This window comes from Eleginops maclovinus, chromosome 22 (assembly GCF_036324505.1).
Source record: "Eleginops maclovinus isolate JMC-PN-2008 ecotype Puerto Natales chromosome 22, JC_Emac_rtc_rv5, whole genome shotgun sequence".
NCBI classification, from domain to species: Eukaryota; Metazoa; Chordata; class Actinopteri; order Perciformes; family Eleginopidae; genus Eleginops; species Eleginops maclovinus.
In genome coordinates this window covers 4,885,264-4,901,616 of record NC_086370.1, presented here as the reverse complement: position 1 = coordinate 4,901,616, position 16,353 = coordinate 4,885,264, and the positions used below count along the sequence as shown (strand labels likewise).

At 40.9% G+C, this 16,353-nt stretch overlaps 1 protein-coding gene across 7 annotated transcripts in view; it reads left to right on the top strand.

Annotated features, from left to right (window-relative positions):
* cpeb3 (cytoplasmic polyadenylation element binding protein 3) overlaps positions 1-16,353 on the top strand; it is a 46,570-nt gene that overhangs the window by 8,159 nt on the left and 22,058 nt on the right. For 5 of the 7 annotated variants that reach the window (XM_063874679.1, XM_063874680.1, XM_063874681.1 and 2 more), the window contains 2 exons: positions 2,474-2,627; positions 13,156-13,212. In XM_063874679.1, coding sequence (XP_063730749.1) covers positions 2,474-2,627; positions 13,156-13,212 — 211 coding nt within the window. The remainder of the gene's footprint in view (positions 1-2,473; positions 2,628-13,155; positions 13,213-16,353) is intronic. The other 2 variants (XM_063874678.1, XM_063874677.1) reach the window with 1 other exon arrangement.

The following is a 16,353-nucleotide window of genomic DNA, read 5'->3' as shown; positions in this document are numbered from 1 at the left end:
TAACCAGTCTTCTAACACTGCAGAGCCCATACCATGTTCCCTTTACTGTTTACTTCCTGTCTTTCTTCTCCTGCTGTTCCCTTTACTGTTTACTTCCTGTCTTTCTTCTCCTGCTGTTCCCTTTACTGTTTACTTCCTGTCTTTCTTCTCCTGCTGTTCCCTTTACTGTTTACTTCCTGTCTGTCTTCTCCTGCTGTTCCCTTTACTGTTTACTTCCTGTCTGTCTTCTCCTGCTGTTCCCTTTACTGTTTACTTCCTGTCTGTCTTCTCCTGCTGTTCCCTTTACTGTTTACTCCTGTCTGTCGTCTTCTGCTGTTCCCTTTACTGTTACTTCCTGTCTGTCTACTTCTATTGTTTCTCTGTAGTCCAGCACTTTATACTGTTTTCCTCTCTCCTTTTATTGTTCTCTTTTTCTGTCTTTTTTACTAGGGACAGTTTAGCCATCATGATTCCAAAGTGTTGTGCTCTCCACATAAAGTATTCCATTGTGTATTCTAATGGAGAAAACAAATGTATGTGGTCCGCAGCTGATGTTACATTTACAGATTGATATAACTACACATAGTCCCTTATTTCATCATTAGCTACTGTCTGTTCTCCTTAACAGTAGTCTATCTAGTGAGAAGCAACAACCTCTGAATTGTCCAATTTGACCAATCAGAATCACATGAAATATGTCAGTAAATAACCCACTCTTACATTTCCAAAGCTTCTATGTGTCTTAAATACCTAAAAAGGGTCTAAATGAGACCGTGATAGATGGATAGATAGATAGATAGATAGATAGATAGATAGATAGATGGATGGATGGATGGATGGATGGATGGATAGATGTACTTTTGTTAATCCCCATGGGAAAATTCTGCAGTTGACCCATCCTAGTGTTGAGAGCTGCCATATGTACGGCGAACGGGGAGCAGTGTAGGGAACGGTGCATTGCTCAGGGACACCACGGTGACCTTCCAGTTCCCAGGCCAAGCCCCTAACCACTTTGCCACCACCGCCCTAAGATATGTACTTTATTGATCCCAATTTGGGAAATGTTTACATTGCAGCAGCTCGATAAAAAATGAAATATCAATAAAAACAAATGTACAAAATGAAATAAAAAATAAACACAGATCGAAGCAGAACTGAAGTACTCTTATAGCCTAACATTAGCTTTTTCCTGCAGTTTCCATTTACCATTCAGAGATTATAAAAGTGAAGTAAATATGTTATGTGAAATACATTTACTGGTTGGTGGGGCAACATTTTGAGGTGGTAACTCAAATTTTGTATTAATTTGCCAACTGTTTTCCTGATAGTTCGGTCCAAAGTTATCAGTATCCATCTCTTATTCTCAGAGCACAGGATGTCATCGTTAAGCTGCTTGTTTTGTGCAACTCAACAGTCCAATCCCAATATTATTATATACAGTATATTTGATTTGCTATAATAAATGAATTACACAATTTAAGGCAATTCAATTATTGATCTCTTGGTCGAACATTTTTCTATTGTTCGATTAGTCTGATAATTAAGGATTTGTTTCAGCTCTAGTCAGAGCCCTTTCCAGTTGTATGGTAGTCCAAATTGTTGATACTCTGAATTAAACCTCCAGAATGTCATAAGATAAGTGAAGAGTACATTGCCTATTATGAGAACGCCTAAGGAGTAGCTGTTTTATCTTTAAGCTGCCTCTCTGTTAAGACATTCTGTGCTAAATGAAATCTAAATCCTGACAGATGGGGCTCCTGAGGGAAGAATCTCGTCTGTACTTTAATTGTAGCTTTTTGACATATAATGGATTAAGGAGCCTCTGAGTAAGATGCATATCTCGCTTACAATATCAGCTCAGCTGTATTCAGCATAATCCCTGGGGCAAATACATACATTCTATTTTCCCCTTTTTTACCTGTAAAATGGAAACCCAGATCCTTAATTTAGATTACTCTAGTCTTGCTTTTTAAACTTAAAATATGAGCTGTTCATACATGCATGTTTTTGCCAATGTTCTGCCCCTGAGCAATGCAGGCAACCTACAAAAGGCCCTATTATGCGCCCCCCCCCCCCTGCCTGAAACGCCTCCATTGGACTCCTTTGTTTACTTCCGTAACATAATGACATCGATATATAAGACTCGTGCTTCTATTGTCTCGCCCTACAACACATTGTACGTGATAGGCTAAGGGGTGGGAATTCCTAAGTGATTGACCAATCACAACAGATTCAGCCAGCTAACCAATCAGAGCAGACAGGGCTCTCGTTTTAGACATCATTAAAGTATGTCTACATGTAACAGTGGAAGCATAAAATACAAATATGAATCTTAAAATGAGCATAATATGTCCTTTTTGAAAAGCAAGGCTAAATGTTTCCTAATCTGTTTGTGATTCCAAACAGCTACGAAATGATCTGAGTATATCTTTCCCTGTGTTTACTTTGTAAATGTGTCAACTCCTAACCCTCTTCCTGTTTTGCTGTGTTGCAGGACCGGAATCGGCCCTTTGATGCTTTTAGCTTGCACTCTTTGGAGAATTCCTTAATGGATATGATAAGGACTGACCATGACAAAGGTAAACCACACCCTGCCGGTGGCCCACCAATGACTATCGCTGATATTATATGGAGGAATCATTTTGCAGGTTAGGAATATTCATACGTCCATGCTTACAGTATTTGGATTGTTATTTTGCTTCATGGGCATTTATCATCTCTGGCACATTTGCTTTTCTTTTGCTCTCTTTTGCCAATCTCTCAACCAATACACTACAGATAATCATGTTCTGTTTGAAATTAAATCATTATTAGCCTTACCTGCAAAATCTTTTGTTTATATATATGTTTGTGTGTGTGCTCTCTGGTGATCTTACTTGCAAATTGCATTTTCTTTTGCCCTTTGTTCTCTTTTTGCCTGTTAGCTTCCCACTGATTGGAATCTATGGATCATGTGATAATAAATGGTGCTTCTGTTGTGTTGGGACCATAAATATTGAGTGATTAGGTATATTTGTGGTTTTCCTCAATGGAGCACCACCTTGAAACACTTTTCTTTCTTAGGAGTGATTCATGCCAAAATGAATGAACAATGCATTGTTCTTCTGGAAAGTATGGGAACTGTATGATATCATGGAATCATGTTAAGACATCACCCCTTTTAAGGCCATCCAATGTATATCAGCCCTTCTAGGCCAATATTGTTGCAGCACAGGTCATATGACTGTTGTAAAAACTTTGGATCCAGTCTCCCAGATGGGGCCCTGTCAGGTTGGGTGTAGGTTTTTTATGGTCCCCCATCCTCCCATCTTAACAATGGAAAGATTGGTGGGAGGGGTTTAATGAGCAGAGCATGTTGCTTTCTCATGCGTGGAGTCTGTTTTCCCAATCTCGTGCTGAGAGGGCATTGTTATAGCTAAAGGTCCTCCCGCCCCGACCTTACTTCAGTGGGAAGGTGTTGTCATGTCCTGCTGGGCGTCCCCTGTGTTTATCAAGGAACAACAGTGATATGAGGAAAGACAGGGAGGGTGGGGCCTGGATTTAGGTGTGCCTGTCTGCATCTCTGTTTGGGTATTTACCATTCTTGCCATCATGTAGACACCGTGGGTCTACTGTAAGCTACTGTGCTAACCACAGAGCAGCTCCACCCTGCTGGCTTACCTACTCGCTAAATAAGGACCCTGTTTTGGAGATAGGGTAGCTGCTAGTAATTTTTCTCAGATCAGAACTTGTATAACAAAAATGTGGAAACAGTCTGGGTCATTGTGTTATGTTGAGCTTTGGGTGATTCTTGATGATTATCCACTCTTCACATGATTTAGTCTTTAAGACATAAATGTTTGAGTAGTGTCCATACAAGGAATTGGTCTCTTTTAATTGCTCAAATTGTCTACTTCCATGTGTGCCAGGGAAAGGGACAGATTATAGGAAAAGGTGTTGACTAGCTATATCACAGTAATTGAAAGATTGCCGCAAACATGTAATTTAGCGTCCCAAATGTGACAGTACCAGTTGGGTTTACTCAGGATGTAAAGGCCTGGTCCAGTTTCAGGTTACTCAGTTAAGAATACCAAAAAGCCATTTCATTTTTAGATTATTTTTACCAGACTGACATTGTGTTGCATTATTTCCTGTTGTGGAGTTTAGTTTTGCACCAGCTAGTCGGTTGATAGAGAAAAATCTACATATGTATAGCAATTAGATCTGGTTTATTGTTTTTTGGGATCTTAGGGTTGTTATTTTTCTTCAGAGAGAAACGTTAGCAGGGCTGCTAACGATAGACGTGTTGTTAATGATAGACAGCAATGGAGAGACCATTTTGTGATGAACGTCTCTGTATTATATTGTAGTATGTGTGCAAAGAGATGATGCCCTGTTGCTGGTATCTCTGAAGAAAACAGAAAGTGATCTGACCACGAGACCAAACATTATACCATTCGGGAACACCGGGAGGGGCTTAAATGGACTTCCTTCCTTTGAGAAAGAAAAATCAACCATAAAGATGAAATAATATGTACTTTCAATTTGAAAACATACGTGGTTCTGAAGCTCCCGCCTTTGCAATTCTTAAATAAAACCAACTTTTTCAAGACTAGATCACATGGAGCATGTTTTTTTATGATAAATTGTTTCCTAAACCAGCTTCAATCATAGTCTGTTCATCATCTCACTTTGAGGATACTACTCACCAGCTGATAGCCACCAGTGAAAACTCATTAACCCAGTAGGCCCAGTTTTGCATTCCCAACTGAATGGGTCCCCACCCACACTCATCCCATCACAGACAATTCTCGCGTACTTCCCATTGTGACTGAAATAGTTGTTTTTCCTTGAGTGTTTTACGAGTCCCTGCTTGATGTGTGTGTATGTTTTTCGAAAGAAGAAGTTCTGTGATGCAAATATGAATCAGTGGGGTGAGAGAGTGTGAGGGGCCCCCACCCGCACACCCCTCTCTTTTTCTGTCTTGTCAACAGAGGGAAGAGGGCGAGGCTGTCAGTTTTTTTTCTAAGCACTGGTTCGGAGAAGAGTCAGTTTCAGAGGGTGTGTGTGTTTGTGTTAAGTATCGGGGCCAGACATACGGGGAAAAGATAATGGGTGCTATATATATATATATATTAATGTTTGAATACTTTTTCGACTTAGCTTAATGTCAAAATGTTGAGAATAAATTCTAAATATTCTTGAGAATAAATCAAATTGCTAAGTTCTGAACGTTTTTGTCAAAAAAAACAGAAAACACCAACTTTCTCGTCAATTGGTTGCTCTTTAGTAGTGCGCGTGTTGTCCGTGAGAGAACTTTCTAAAAGCTCTTCACTCCTGGGCGAGGGGCCGCGGGGACATCTGAACAAACGGGCCCTTTCTGTAGCCACACTCACACTGGTCTGCATGTAGTTCCTGAACTGGGTCAGCTGAACTCACGTGGGGAGAGCCAGGCACCCCCACATAAACACACACCCACCAGAGATTCTCCCCTTGGCCCTGGAAAAACACCACCAGTCTGACAACAGCCACCAGCGCCACTGCCAGCAATGTCCTAACACACTCACACCCAGGATACACACATCCAAATTGTTTAAATCAGCTGTGACATTCCATGCAAAGCGCTCTGAACTCACGCACACTTTTTCCCATTGTTGTGTTTGGCAAAGACGACTCAGCAGACATAATACACACACGCCTAACCTGGTTGGTGTCAGTCACAGTTTAAATTACTTAAAAGTGTAAATAAGTCTATTAATTCTTCATTATACCACCCCACCCATTAAGTCTCTCCCTCAACACACGCACACCTCAGCTGGTCTGACTCACATGCGTCAGTTTCGATTTGCATTGTCTCTTTGTGTCTCTGATGCTTTTAGGAGATTAAACTCCATCAACTCAAAATAGAGCTTTAGCTTCTGGCTATCAGTTCATTTTTCAATCAAATAATTAAATGAATAGTTAGACATTTTGGGAAATTTGCTTTTTTTGCTAGATGGATAAGAATTTACCATCCTGATTCTAGTACAATAAATATGAAGTTACTGCCAGAAGCTACTTAGCTTAGCCCACAGAGGCTTAGCCTAAATACTGAAAGAAGAGGAGAATAGCTAGCCTCGCTAACTCCAAAAGAAAAACTGAATCTGCTTACTCTATATAGCTTTGTAATGAATATGTTGAACTGTGTTTGTGTAATCCATTCAAAAGGTGTGCAAATGAGACGTTGATGTTTTACGGGGGGTTATGTTTAGGACAATTGCTTTGATGACATAGGCAGTATAGGCAAATGCTAAGGGCGCATCCATCCAGGGGGGGTAAAACTTTTTTTTTAAACTATGAACGATCTTTGAAACTAGCCTACATTGCGCACAGCGGCCTGAAACGATGGCATGCCCACTCCCCCCCTTAGAAAAGCTCTCACTGCGGAGCCTGCCGTCTACAGTTGTGTGGAAAAATGTATTAGAGAAATATATTTGATAAAAAATTGTTGAGTGAATCGACTTTTTGAATATAGATCACCAACTTGTATTTGTTCTAAGAAATGCCAACTAGTTTAGCTTCACATAAGCATTTTGTGTTTGTTAATGTCCTGTATGAGGTTTAATGTCAAGTTTATAATTGAAGTCAGCAGTGCAGAGAGAGCAAACACTGGGGCTGTTTGACTTTGTGCATCGGATAATAGCTGACACACAGGAGCTTTTATCAGGAGGTAAACAAAGATGGCAAAAGCAGTGGAGGTCAGAGGAGTAACAGTGTTATTAAGCAAGGTGTTTGCTGATAAGGAGTGGGTGTCTCCATATAACCTCTCTTGAAACGTTTGCATATATAGAGCCCACACAATGCACTCTGTCTCAACATTAACAAACGTTGTGGTGTAAAGGTTTCCATAGACAGGTAAAAATAAAGGTTCATACATTTTGTTAAGATAAGACTATGCTTGATGAGAACTTTGTTTTTTTTCAACCTGAACCCTTTAGATTGGCCTGGAATACAGTATGTCCTAAAACCCAGAAACTAGTCAGTATTTTAACACTTCTGGTTCCATTGTCTTGAAGTCAGATGTGTTAATGGTAAATTCATTAATGTGTTTCAGGTTAGATGCCTGAAATATGATCTGTGCTTACCGTATAGGCTGAATAGATTCTTATGTCATAAAATACGTCCATATATACCCTACTCTTGAATTCCTGAAGCTTCTATGTGTCTTAAATATGGTCATTGATAATAAGTGACTTGTTGAGACTACTAAATGTCATCATAGCTTAGCAGTGGTGATGAGCAACCATTCGACTGTGATGTAGTTTGTTTATAGCCTAGCGTTAGCTTTCTTTACGTTTGCTGATTGCATTTAAGCTTCTAAAATCATAAAAGTGGTGTCAATATTTGAACAAAACGTGTGAGTGTCATAAACCTGTGTTTCCCAAAGACAGTACAATGGAAAGAATCCCATTATTTTTCGACGAGGAGCCCTTGCAATGGTATTTTTGGGATCAGCCCACAAAAATACAAGGTTTAACATCTAAGAGACTAATGGGGAGAATAACCTTTAAATTGGGTCCAGTACACACACAAAAACATGTGAAAATAGAGTCCAGGTTGAAAGAAAAGAGGAAAAGTTACCCTTGAAACAAAAACATTACCTTGTGTTGGGTTAGTCCTCAAACTTCCTGTTGTTTAGAAGAGCTCATGTGATCTTGTGTCTTAGTATATGTTCAGTGTTACATACCCACCAAGGTCTAGGGGACCAGGGGACAGTAACACACAACAACCAATAACTGAGAGAGTCAGGGTGAAAGTTAACAAAGGTTTATTCCTTTTAAAACAGGATATTTTCCAGCCGTCCTTCAAGTGAGGAGGAGGAGGAGACGAGGGAGAATGTGCCAAACAAAAGAAATAAATATAACAAAACAAGGTCTATCTCTAAATATATCCTTAGAAACAAAAACCCTCACTCTCTGCACTACTAAGGATGGAACAAAGCAAAACACAGGGGTTGCAACAATCCACTAACCTAGTGTCTCTAACCTGTTTTAACTACGTGATGAAATGTAGAGGGTACCCCAAATTTACCCAACGCCTCCACCTCCCACCACACACACATTCACAGTAAACAGAAGCAAGATTCTCTCTAGAATCAGCGATTAACAAAATGATCATAAAGGCTATGGTGTCAGCAGCAGGCCCAGGTCAGAGAGAGAGAAAGCTTCCTGGCTGCTTCCTTTATGATCAGCCCTGCCTGCTGATTGGCCAGCTGAGGGTGAGGTGATCCAATCACCCATCAGTCTCCGGTGAACCAGCAGGTACCGATCAGCTGCAGTGAAAAGAGGGGGAGAAGACAAAAGAGCAGGAGGGAAAACAACACCACAAGTACAGCATGCCTGGCATGTAACATTCAGTGACGGGTCACCCAGCTTAACCTGAGGGCAAAGGTCAATGTTTAAAACACTTGATTAGACTGAAATTGTGGAAGTGGACTTGACCTCTCAACTGTTCAACTCTTAGAGTTAACAACACCTGATAATATAAACGTAGGAGGGATGCCTCTGTACTTTCAACAGCCAGTAATGACTGTATGGAGATAAGATGATGTGTTTGTTAGCTGTGTTAAAGGTTAAGCACACACCTTGCTACCTATAAACTACCCTGTCAGAGTGCTATGTTTTGTTATGGTGGAAAATGCACGACTGCTGTAAGCATGACTAAGCTTATCCAGTCCAGGCAACAAAACAAGTCTGGGCTTGTTTTGGTTATTAAAATCACAGTTTGTCCAGAAATACTACTGAAGTATCGAACACTGCCAAGTTGTGGATCAAGCTTAGCTGGATTCTGGAAATCCTGTGTTATTATTGTTCATAGTTTTACAAGTATTACTTTTAAATAACAATGGGGGGCTGGCATTTTAAAAGGATTCGCTTCTAGAAATATTCCCTTACCAATTGTTTGTTATACTGCACATTATATTTTATAGTTTTTACATGTTGTGGAATGATACCTAAAACTTTGGCCTGGTTTTATCGTCTTCTGGAGGGTTGTTGGGTTCAGCTGGAGCTGGTATATAAGGAGAGAACTAGGCCATTCTGAAAAAACAGTCACACACATAACTCTCTCACCAAGTTCTTACAGGAACATCCATCCCACTCAAACTTCTGTCAGCTCTGTGCAAAACACATGCCCCTCAGTGGGTATTGTCATTGAAGTGTTGGTGATTGAAAGTTTCTTTGGCAGTAGTCAGCAAGAATAGCAGCTTTGGGGCACCCTGCTGCTGAGGTGTTTTTTCATCAGCGCTAACATTTCCACACCTCACTGCGGGGCACACCCACTCTCCTCTCGTAACTTCTGCGGGAGCTTTCGCCTCGAGGTGTTATTGGGGGGCTTGAGTATGTGCTATAATGTGCAACAGAGGGAGCAAAACGTGACAAAAGCTGGCGAGAAGAGCTCCACGTGGGTCACAGTCGTAGGTGATCAGCCACATGAAAACTAATAAAAATGTATCCGCTTAGAAACTTGAAGCGAAGCACTCATGTAGGCCTAAATAGTTTCGTATAGTCAGTCCATGTGGACCAATAATCCCTGTTTTCTTTGCTAAAACTGTGCACCAATAGTACCACCTACAGTGTCCAGCACATTGATGGTCATGGTTGTTGATCAGTGCCAGTGACTCAGTAGTTAATCCACTATATTTTCAGAAAAATGAAGATGTTGCCATGAGGGTGTCTGCCATCCAGCTACTAGAAGATATTGATATACTCCCTCAATAATCAGCAGAACAGTGTCTCTGTTGGCGTTTGATAAAAAATATAAATTAAGATATTAAGAGGCTTTCAAAATGATCAGTGAAAAAGGGTAAAGGTGTTTTTGGCCTGGACCTCTATGCTTCTGGGACACATAATTGATGTATAAAGATAACTGGATGCAGCTTTGGAGGTAGGACCTCATTAATTCCAATAATATTGGTTGGCATATGTAGATATACTGTATATGTGGAAATTCCAGCGATCTTCCGCACACATTGGTCCCATGAATTGAGCTATAAGTGCATTTTACAACATTGTGACCTAATGATCTAAATAAGGGTTATTTTCCCCAATATAAGTCAATGGGAAAAACTATCTTGGGCCAAATCGCATCACTTATTGCATCACGTGACTGACGAAAAAGTTATAGTACCACCGTTTGGCCATTACAAAACTCCCTCCTTGTGGAAAAGACTGCGTCCATTCATGTCATCGCCATGCCTATCTATAAGAACAGATCAATGTTTACAAGTGCTTACCTTTCTTTTTAGATAGCCTCTTAATTTGATTACCTAAATGCATTTACCTTTTATAGTCTACTATATTTTCCCCCAGAAAATTGCAGTTAATGTCTTCTCTTTGATATTTACACTTTGCAAAGTCAGCCCGTATGTTTGACACCCCTGCCATAGAGGGTCTGGGCCCACCTGCCACAGTCTTCAAAGATCCTGTGGAAAATGCTGGGTCACCATATCCTAAATTGGGGGCCACTGGCTATATGCAGCTAATCCATCCCATATTCTTTATTTCATTTCTACGAAAGTGGTCACAGTGAGGTCACTGTCCAGTCAGATGGTGAGCCGTGTGAAAGGGAGGTACTGCTAGACCGGTGGGTAGGGATTTAGATGGTGAGTCTCCCGGGTTATCGCGCTACCATCATGGGGAGGTTGAGAATAGCTCAGACTCTCTGTGAGGAAATGTCACCAGAATAGCAGCAGTGGCAGCAGCAACAACTCAGGGGCCCCTCAGGCCCTGCTACTCAACTCCTTTGGGGAAGCAGATGGCACATGCCCAGAGCTATTTAAAGGCTTCATGAGGGCAACTGTCCCCCTCTGTCACCCAAAATGACTGGTGTTGATTGAATGGGAAGCACTGACCACAGTGTTTGTTGTGACTTTTGCCCTCCAATCAGCAAAGTCAGTCTTTTGAAAGTAAATCTGTTCAGTGGGTTGCTGTGGCTCTGGAGGTACAGTGGTTGATGACAAAATGTTAATTTCCACATGATAAGAGTGCAAAGAGTGTGTGTGTGTGTGTGTGTGTGTGTGTGTGTGTGTGTGTGTGTGTGTGTGTGTGTGTGTGTCGCTCTGCATTTTCCCTGGAGTCCTACTGTTGTCTGGATTGTGACTGGCTGAGAGGAGTGTGGAAATCCCCCCTTGTCCTCTCACTACCCTGCCTCTCTGGTTTTCAACCAGGTCTAACTGCTAGTTCCTATGCTTGTTTGTAGGCCAGGAAGAGCCCCCCCTGTTGTGTCAACTTTTTGTCTTTTCTGGCTAAATTTGGAAAATATTGACATGTAATCTTGTTTGTGCCATTTCAGCTTGCAACATACAGCTGGTCGGACTCTCGAAGTCCATGTTACAAATGGATAAAAGCAGCGTGCACTGGCATTGATGCAATATATTAGTTAGAGTCGTTCCTCTTGACCACCACAGTGTTACGTTGCAGGTTTGCAAAATGCTGGAGCTTATGCCAAAAATCGATGGGTATCCCAGTTGCGTTACTTTGTCTTTCCTGAATGACTTTATCCAGGCTGCTTGTTTTTTGTGTGTTTAGTCACATTTCTGTAGGTGGATTTTGACAGAGCACTAATTTGAAGTGGTAAGGGATGAAGGGTGTGTCTCTGTGGCTGCCACTTCAAATGATGTTGACAGTGAGACCACAAGTTTTGTTTTAACCCAGGTATGTTTTGAAAGGGGGTGGTAGAAGGTATATCTATCGTCAGTGTATTAACTAGAGTAGATGTCTGTCGGCATGCCCCAATTTTGGAGAAACACTCAGAAGTTATCGCGTGGAAGTTGAACAATGTGCTTCTACGTTATAAACATATTGTAACTGACTTAAAGAAAAATCCCAACAAAAAATATATACTGTATGCTATTTCTAGAATATTTTCACAGCTATAATACAGCTTTATTCAAAGGAACCATCTGCTCCTCCACCAGGCTCCATTGAAAAATAAAAATATCTCGCAATAATCTGGAGTCACCGGTCCCACCGCTGCCTTGATTGATTAGCTTTGAGTTTCCCGTCAGAAATATAGCAAAGTAAACATATTTAATATGCTCAATAACATACACTGCAACTGATATTCCATTTCTTCGCAGGCGTTTTTGTAGATGGCTAAAATACACTGCCCAGCCCAAAAAAAGGGTCACAAGCCTGGGGGGGCAGTGCTATGATCTGGGGTTGCTGCAGTTGGTCTGGTCTAGGTTCAGCAACGTGCATGAAAAAAAAAGAGTGGTTCAGGGAGCATGAGACATCATTTTCACACATGGATTGGCCCCCACAGAGTCCAGACCTGATCCCAATTGAGAGTCTTAGGGATGTGCTGGAGAAGACTTTGCACAGTGGTCTGAATCTCCCGTCATCAAAACAAGATCAAAACTAAATTAATGCAAGACAGAAATAAATGTTGTGACATTGTAGAAGGTTGTGGAAACGATGCCACAGCGAATGCGTGACGTAATCAAAGCTAAAGGCGGTCCAACGAATATTAGAGTGTGACTTTTTTTTGGCTGGGCAGTGTATGTTTTGCTACTTCCACTATTCACAGCTTTTATGGTCGTAAAATGGCAATTGCTTAGCTTCTGTGCAGTAACTACTGAATGCTTCCCCGAACTTGGAGTGTGCCAACCGCCATGTTCTGTAAGTGATACAGTGACTGAGGATTAGTACTTCATGCAAGTACAATTTAAAACATCCAAACCATCGCTTTTTTGTGTATCTTTCTTGTTGTCGCCTGTATGGATAGGATGAATGAGATCGAGATAACCAGGAAGACATTCCATTTAGACGTCCCACACCACCCGTCTCCCCACAAAAGCTGACAGATGGGCTATTGTACCATGCACAAGTTGTCACCATTGCAGAATGCACGCTCTGTTGAATATGTAGCATTACAGATGCCTTTGTTTTTGTACGCGGGTGCTTTTGCAAATGAGGGATGTGACAACAAAAGAATGTTTCCATCTTGTTTTTTTACATCTGTAGTTTGTGAGTTTCCCTTTGTGCCATTTGAGTCATCGGGTGAAATAATTGTTTACTCATTTCATGTTAAACATTGGCTGGCACTTTCACATTGACAAAAAAGAATGGAAGATTAAATGTAATAAATGTAACAGAGTGGCTTTTATGAGAGATTTCCCTCTTTTGTAAAATCTTGTTCTTGTTTTTCCTTCAACAGGACGCATGGGCCTCAACTTTCATCATCCTGGAGCAGAGCACATAATGCCACTGAATAGTAAGTGACATTTTATTGTAATACCTATCATGTTCTGTTCCATCTGGAGTTCATCAGAATCGTCACAGTTTTGCGGATGAAAGTGTTTTACCTGCTTTTTGGCCTTTGAAGGAATTAGGAATGGGAAATGTTTGTGTGGTGCGTTCCAGTGAAATATATTTGTCCCCTCACCACATCGGCTCGTTTCAGTGTTCATAGAGTGGTGCTGTGATGACGTATTTTTGTGGGATAACCAGAAAGTTAGCATTGCAAGGGGCCGTCAACATGTTTTGTTTAGCAGCATAGTCTCTACAACCTCCAGAATTAAAACGTGAAGGTTGCTGCTCTTCACCACCACTAAGCTAAAGGTGGCTGGCGTTTGGTGTGAAGAAGTTAAGTAGGAAATGTAGCTTCTTGTGAGCAAACGCCTATTTCATGACTGAATAGCTTCGGACATTACCAAGTGGGGTATTTACTGACATATTTTACGTCTTGGACAAAACGTGAAAAGCTCCTATACTTGTGTGATATATACACGTCTTATTTCAGTCATCTAATCTAAAACACGTTGAAAAAATGATTGACTTCAATACAAGGAAACTAGATGTGGTAAAATGCTAACTCATTTCCAGGTTTCAGGACTCATTCCTTCAATTTTCTATTGGAGACTAGGGTTAATATTTTTTAACTGTCCACTGTCAGCTAAATAACCAACAATTGTTGATATATTTGCACAGGTTTGCTTTTGTCTCGTTGTCATCATTAAGTTAGGAAGAAGTTTTTGTTTTTTAATATACATTAAAGCCTCATATTGTCTCATATTTCACATGTCACATGTACTTAGTGACTTCTGTGGCGCTTCGTCATCGTCTCGTGTTTGTCCAAAGGTTGCGACAAACAGATTTAGTCATTGTTTTTTTGTGACAAAATTAACCCTGCTGGGCACACCTGCCTACCCTTTGCCGAGGTCTGGTTTCCCTGACACCATAAACCTAGGATGGATCTCTGAGCAATGGGGCGAAGCGTGGTCAACCTGTGAAAAGCACTTCCAAAAATACTTCAGCATGTAAGACTAGATCCCCCCTAACACAGCAGATGACCAGCAGTGACACAGAGAGTAGTCAGGTCTTTACCAGATATGCTCTACATGGATGCCACAAAGTTTTCCAGCAACCTTCTAAATGCTCTTTATAGAGTGGTGTAGGATTGTTCTAAAGGCCGGATATTAGTTAGCATTCAACCACTTCCGATTCTTACAACTTAAAGTCAACGCTCAGTCAGATATCTGAAATAAGGTCTGTGATTAATGAAAGCTTCGGATATTTGACCATTTTGTTTCACATAAAATATGTCAGTAAATTCCCCAACCATGAATGTCTGAAGCTTTCTGTGTGTCATAAAAATAGCGGTTGCTAACAAGTGGCTAATAATAAATAAGTCTAAGCGGTTTTTGAATGCGTTTTTGGTTAAATGCCTGAAAGTTGGTTTTTGGTTAACACAAGCTAAAGAGTTTTTGTTCTACAACATAAAATATGTCAGTAAATACCCCGCTGGTGATTGTCCCAAACTTCTGTCCATCATTTAAACTGTAGTTGGTAACAAGTGACCAAATGAGACTAATAAACATCATCACGCAGAACATTAGCCGCCTTTAGCTTAGCGATGTTTACGTGAAGTCATGTCACCATGATGTAGTTTGTTTATAGCCTAATGTTGTCAGGGTTGTGGTAAAGGACCCAAGTGCAAAGTGAACAAAGGAAGGCAGGTATGGGTCCAAACAAAAGGCAACCTTTATTCAAGTTAAAGCTGTACTATTAAACAAAGAAAAACCCCACCTACACTAACCAGGGGACACAGGGACACAAGGAACAGGAGCAGACAGACGGACGGACGGACAGGAACAGGCAGGTAACATGGACAAGACAAGGTTGGAAATGACGACAAGAGGAACAGAGACCAAATACACAGGGGTAATCACAAGACAAGACACAGCTGGAGAGGGGAGGAGAAACACAGGGGCAACAGGTGAACACAATGACATAATGAGGCACAGGAAGTGAAACTAAACATGATCCAAGGGGGGAAAACATTTCAAAATAAAACAGGAAACAAAAGACACAAAACAAGGATCATGACAAACGTTAGGATTTTACTTCTGGAGTTACGCTTCAATGACTATAAAAGTGGTTTGAATATGTGGAGGTTATCCTGTACACGTATGCCACAGTGCTTATCTGTTTGCTTCTTTTTTTCGAGGATCCCTAGTGATGCTAAGTTCCGGGTCTGCCTACAAAAATATGTCATCACTGCACCACTATATTTGTGTTCGTGGGTCAGATTTCTTAGGGTCTTAAACACCCATGTTTGGTCCTTCTCCGTTACTTAATGGGAGTGTTTCTTTTCCAGTCTTTTTGTTCAAACCTCAGTGAAATATCAGGGATGTCTGGACTGACTGGTGATCAAACCAAATCAGTGAAGCCCTAGTGTCCTCTTTGTGCATGTTCAATCAGCCTACAGGGTGTGCAGTCAGATAAAGGCAGAGGATATCCAACATAAAAATAACTTTCTCCCTGAATCTTGACAACAATGGTGCTCCTCTCCATTGTTCTTTTCATCGTTTGCCTCCCCTGAGAACCTGTCCCGGAGTGATTTTACTGCTCTGTCATGGGACTCAGGCAGATCTTCCAAATCTGTCCGAACAGCTCCTCTCCGTAGCCTGTGATGTGTGCAGACAGGGAATCTTTTGGTTTCTCTTTTAAAGTGTTTTACTCCGTTTCTCCTTCATTTGGTCCCATTAGCTCCGAGGCTTCACGCTGTGAGAACGCTTTAAGGGGCTAGAGTTTCTCCGGATGGTGTTGGCACTTGAAGTGAAGAAGAAAGAGTGGAGTGTAGTAAGGTCCTCATTCCAGATTTATTGGTGTTGTTCACTTGACATCTTAGTAGAAGTGTCTGAAGCTTTGAAGCCAAGACCTCAAACGTATCATGCCCAGCGGAATTACCCAAAACATTTGTTCCCTAACCCAGATACAATGAGTCATTTTACTTTTGGAACTTTAAGTATATTTTGATGATAATACTTTTGTACTTTTACTTGAGTAACATTTTGAATGTAGGACTTTTACTTGTAATGGAGTATTCCTACACTCTGGTACTTCTACTTTT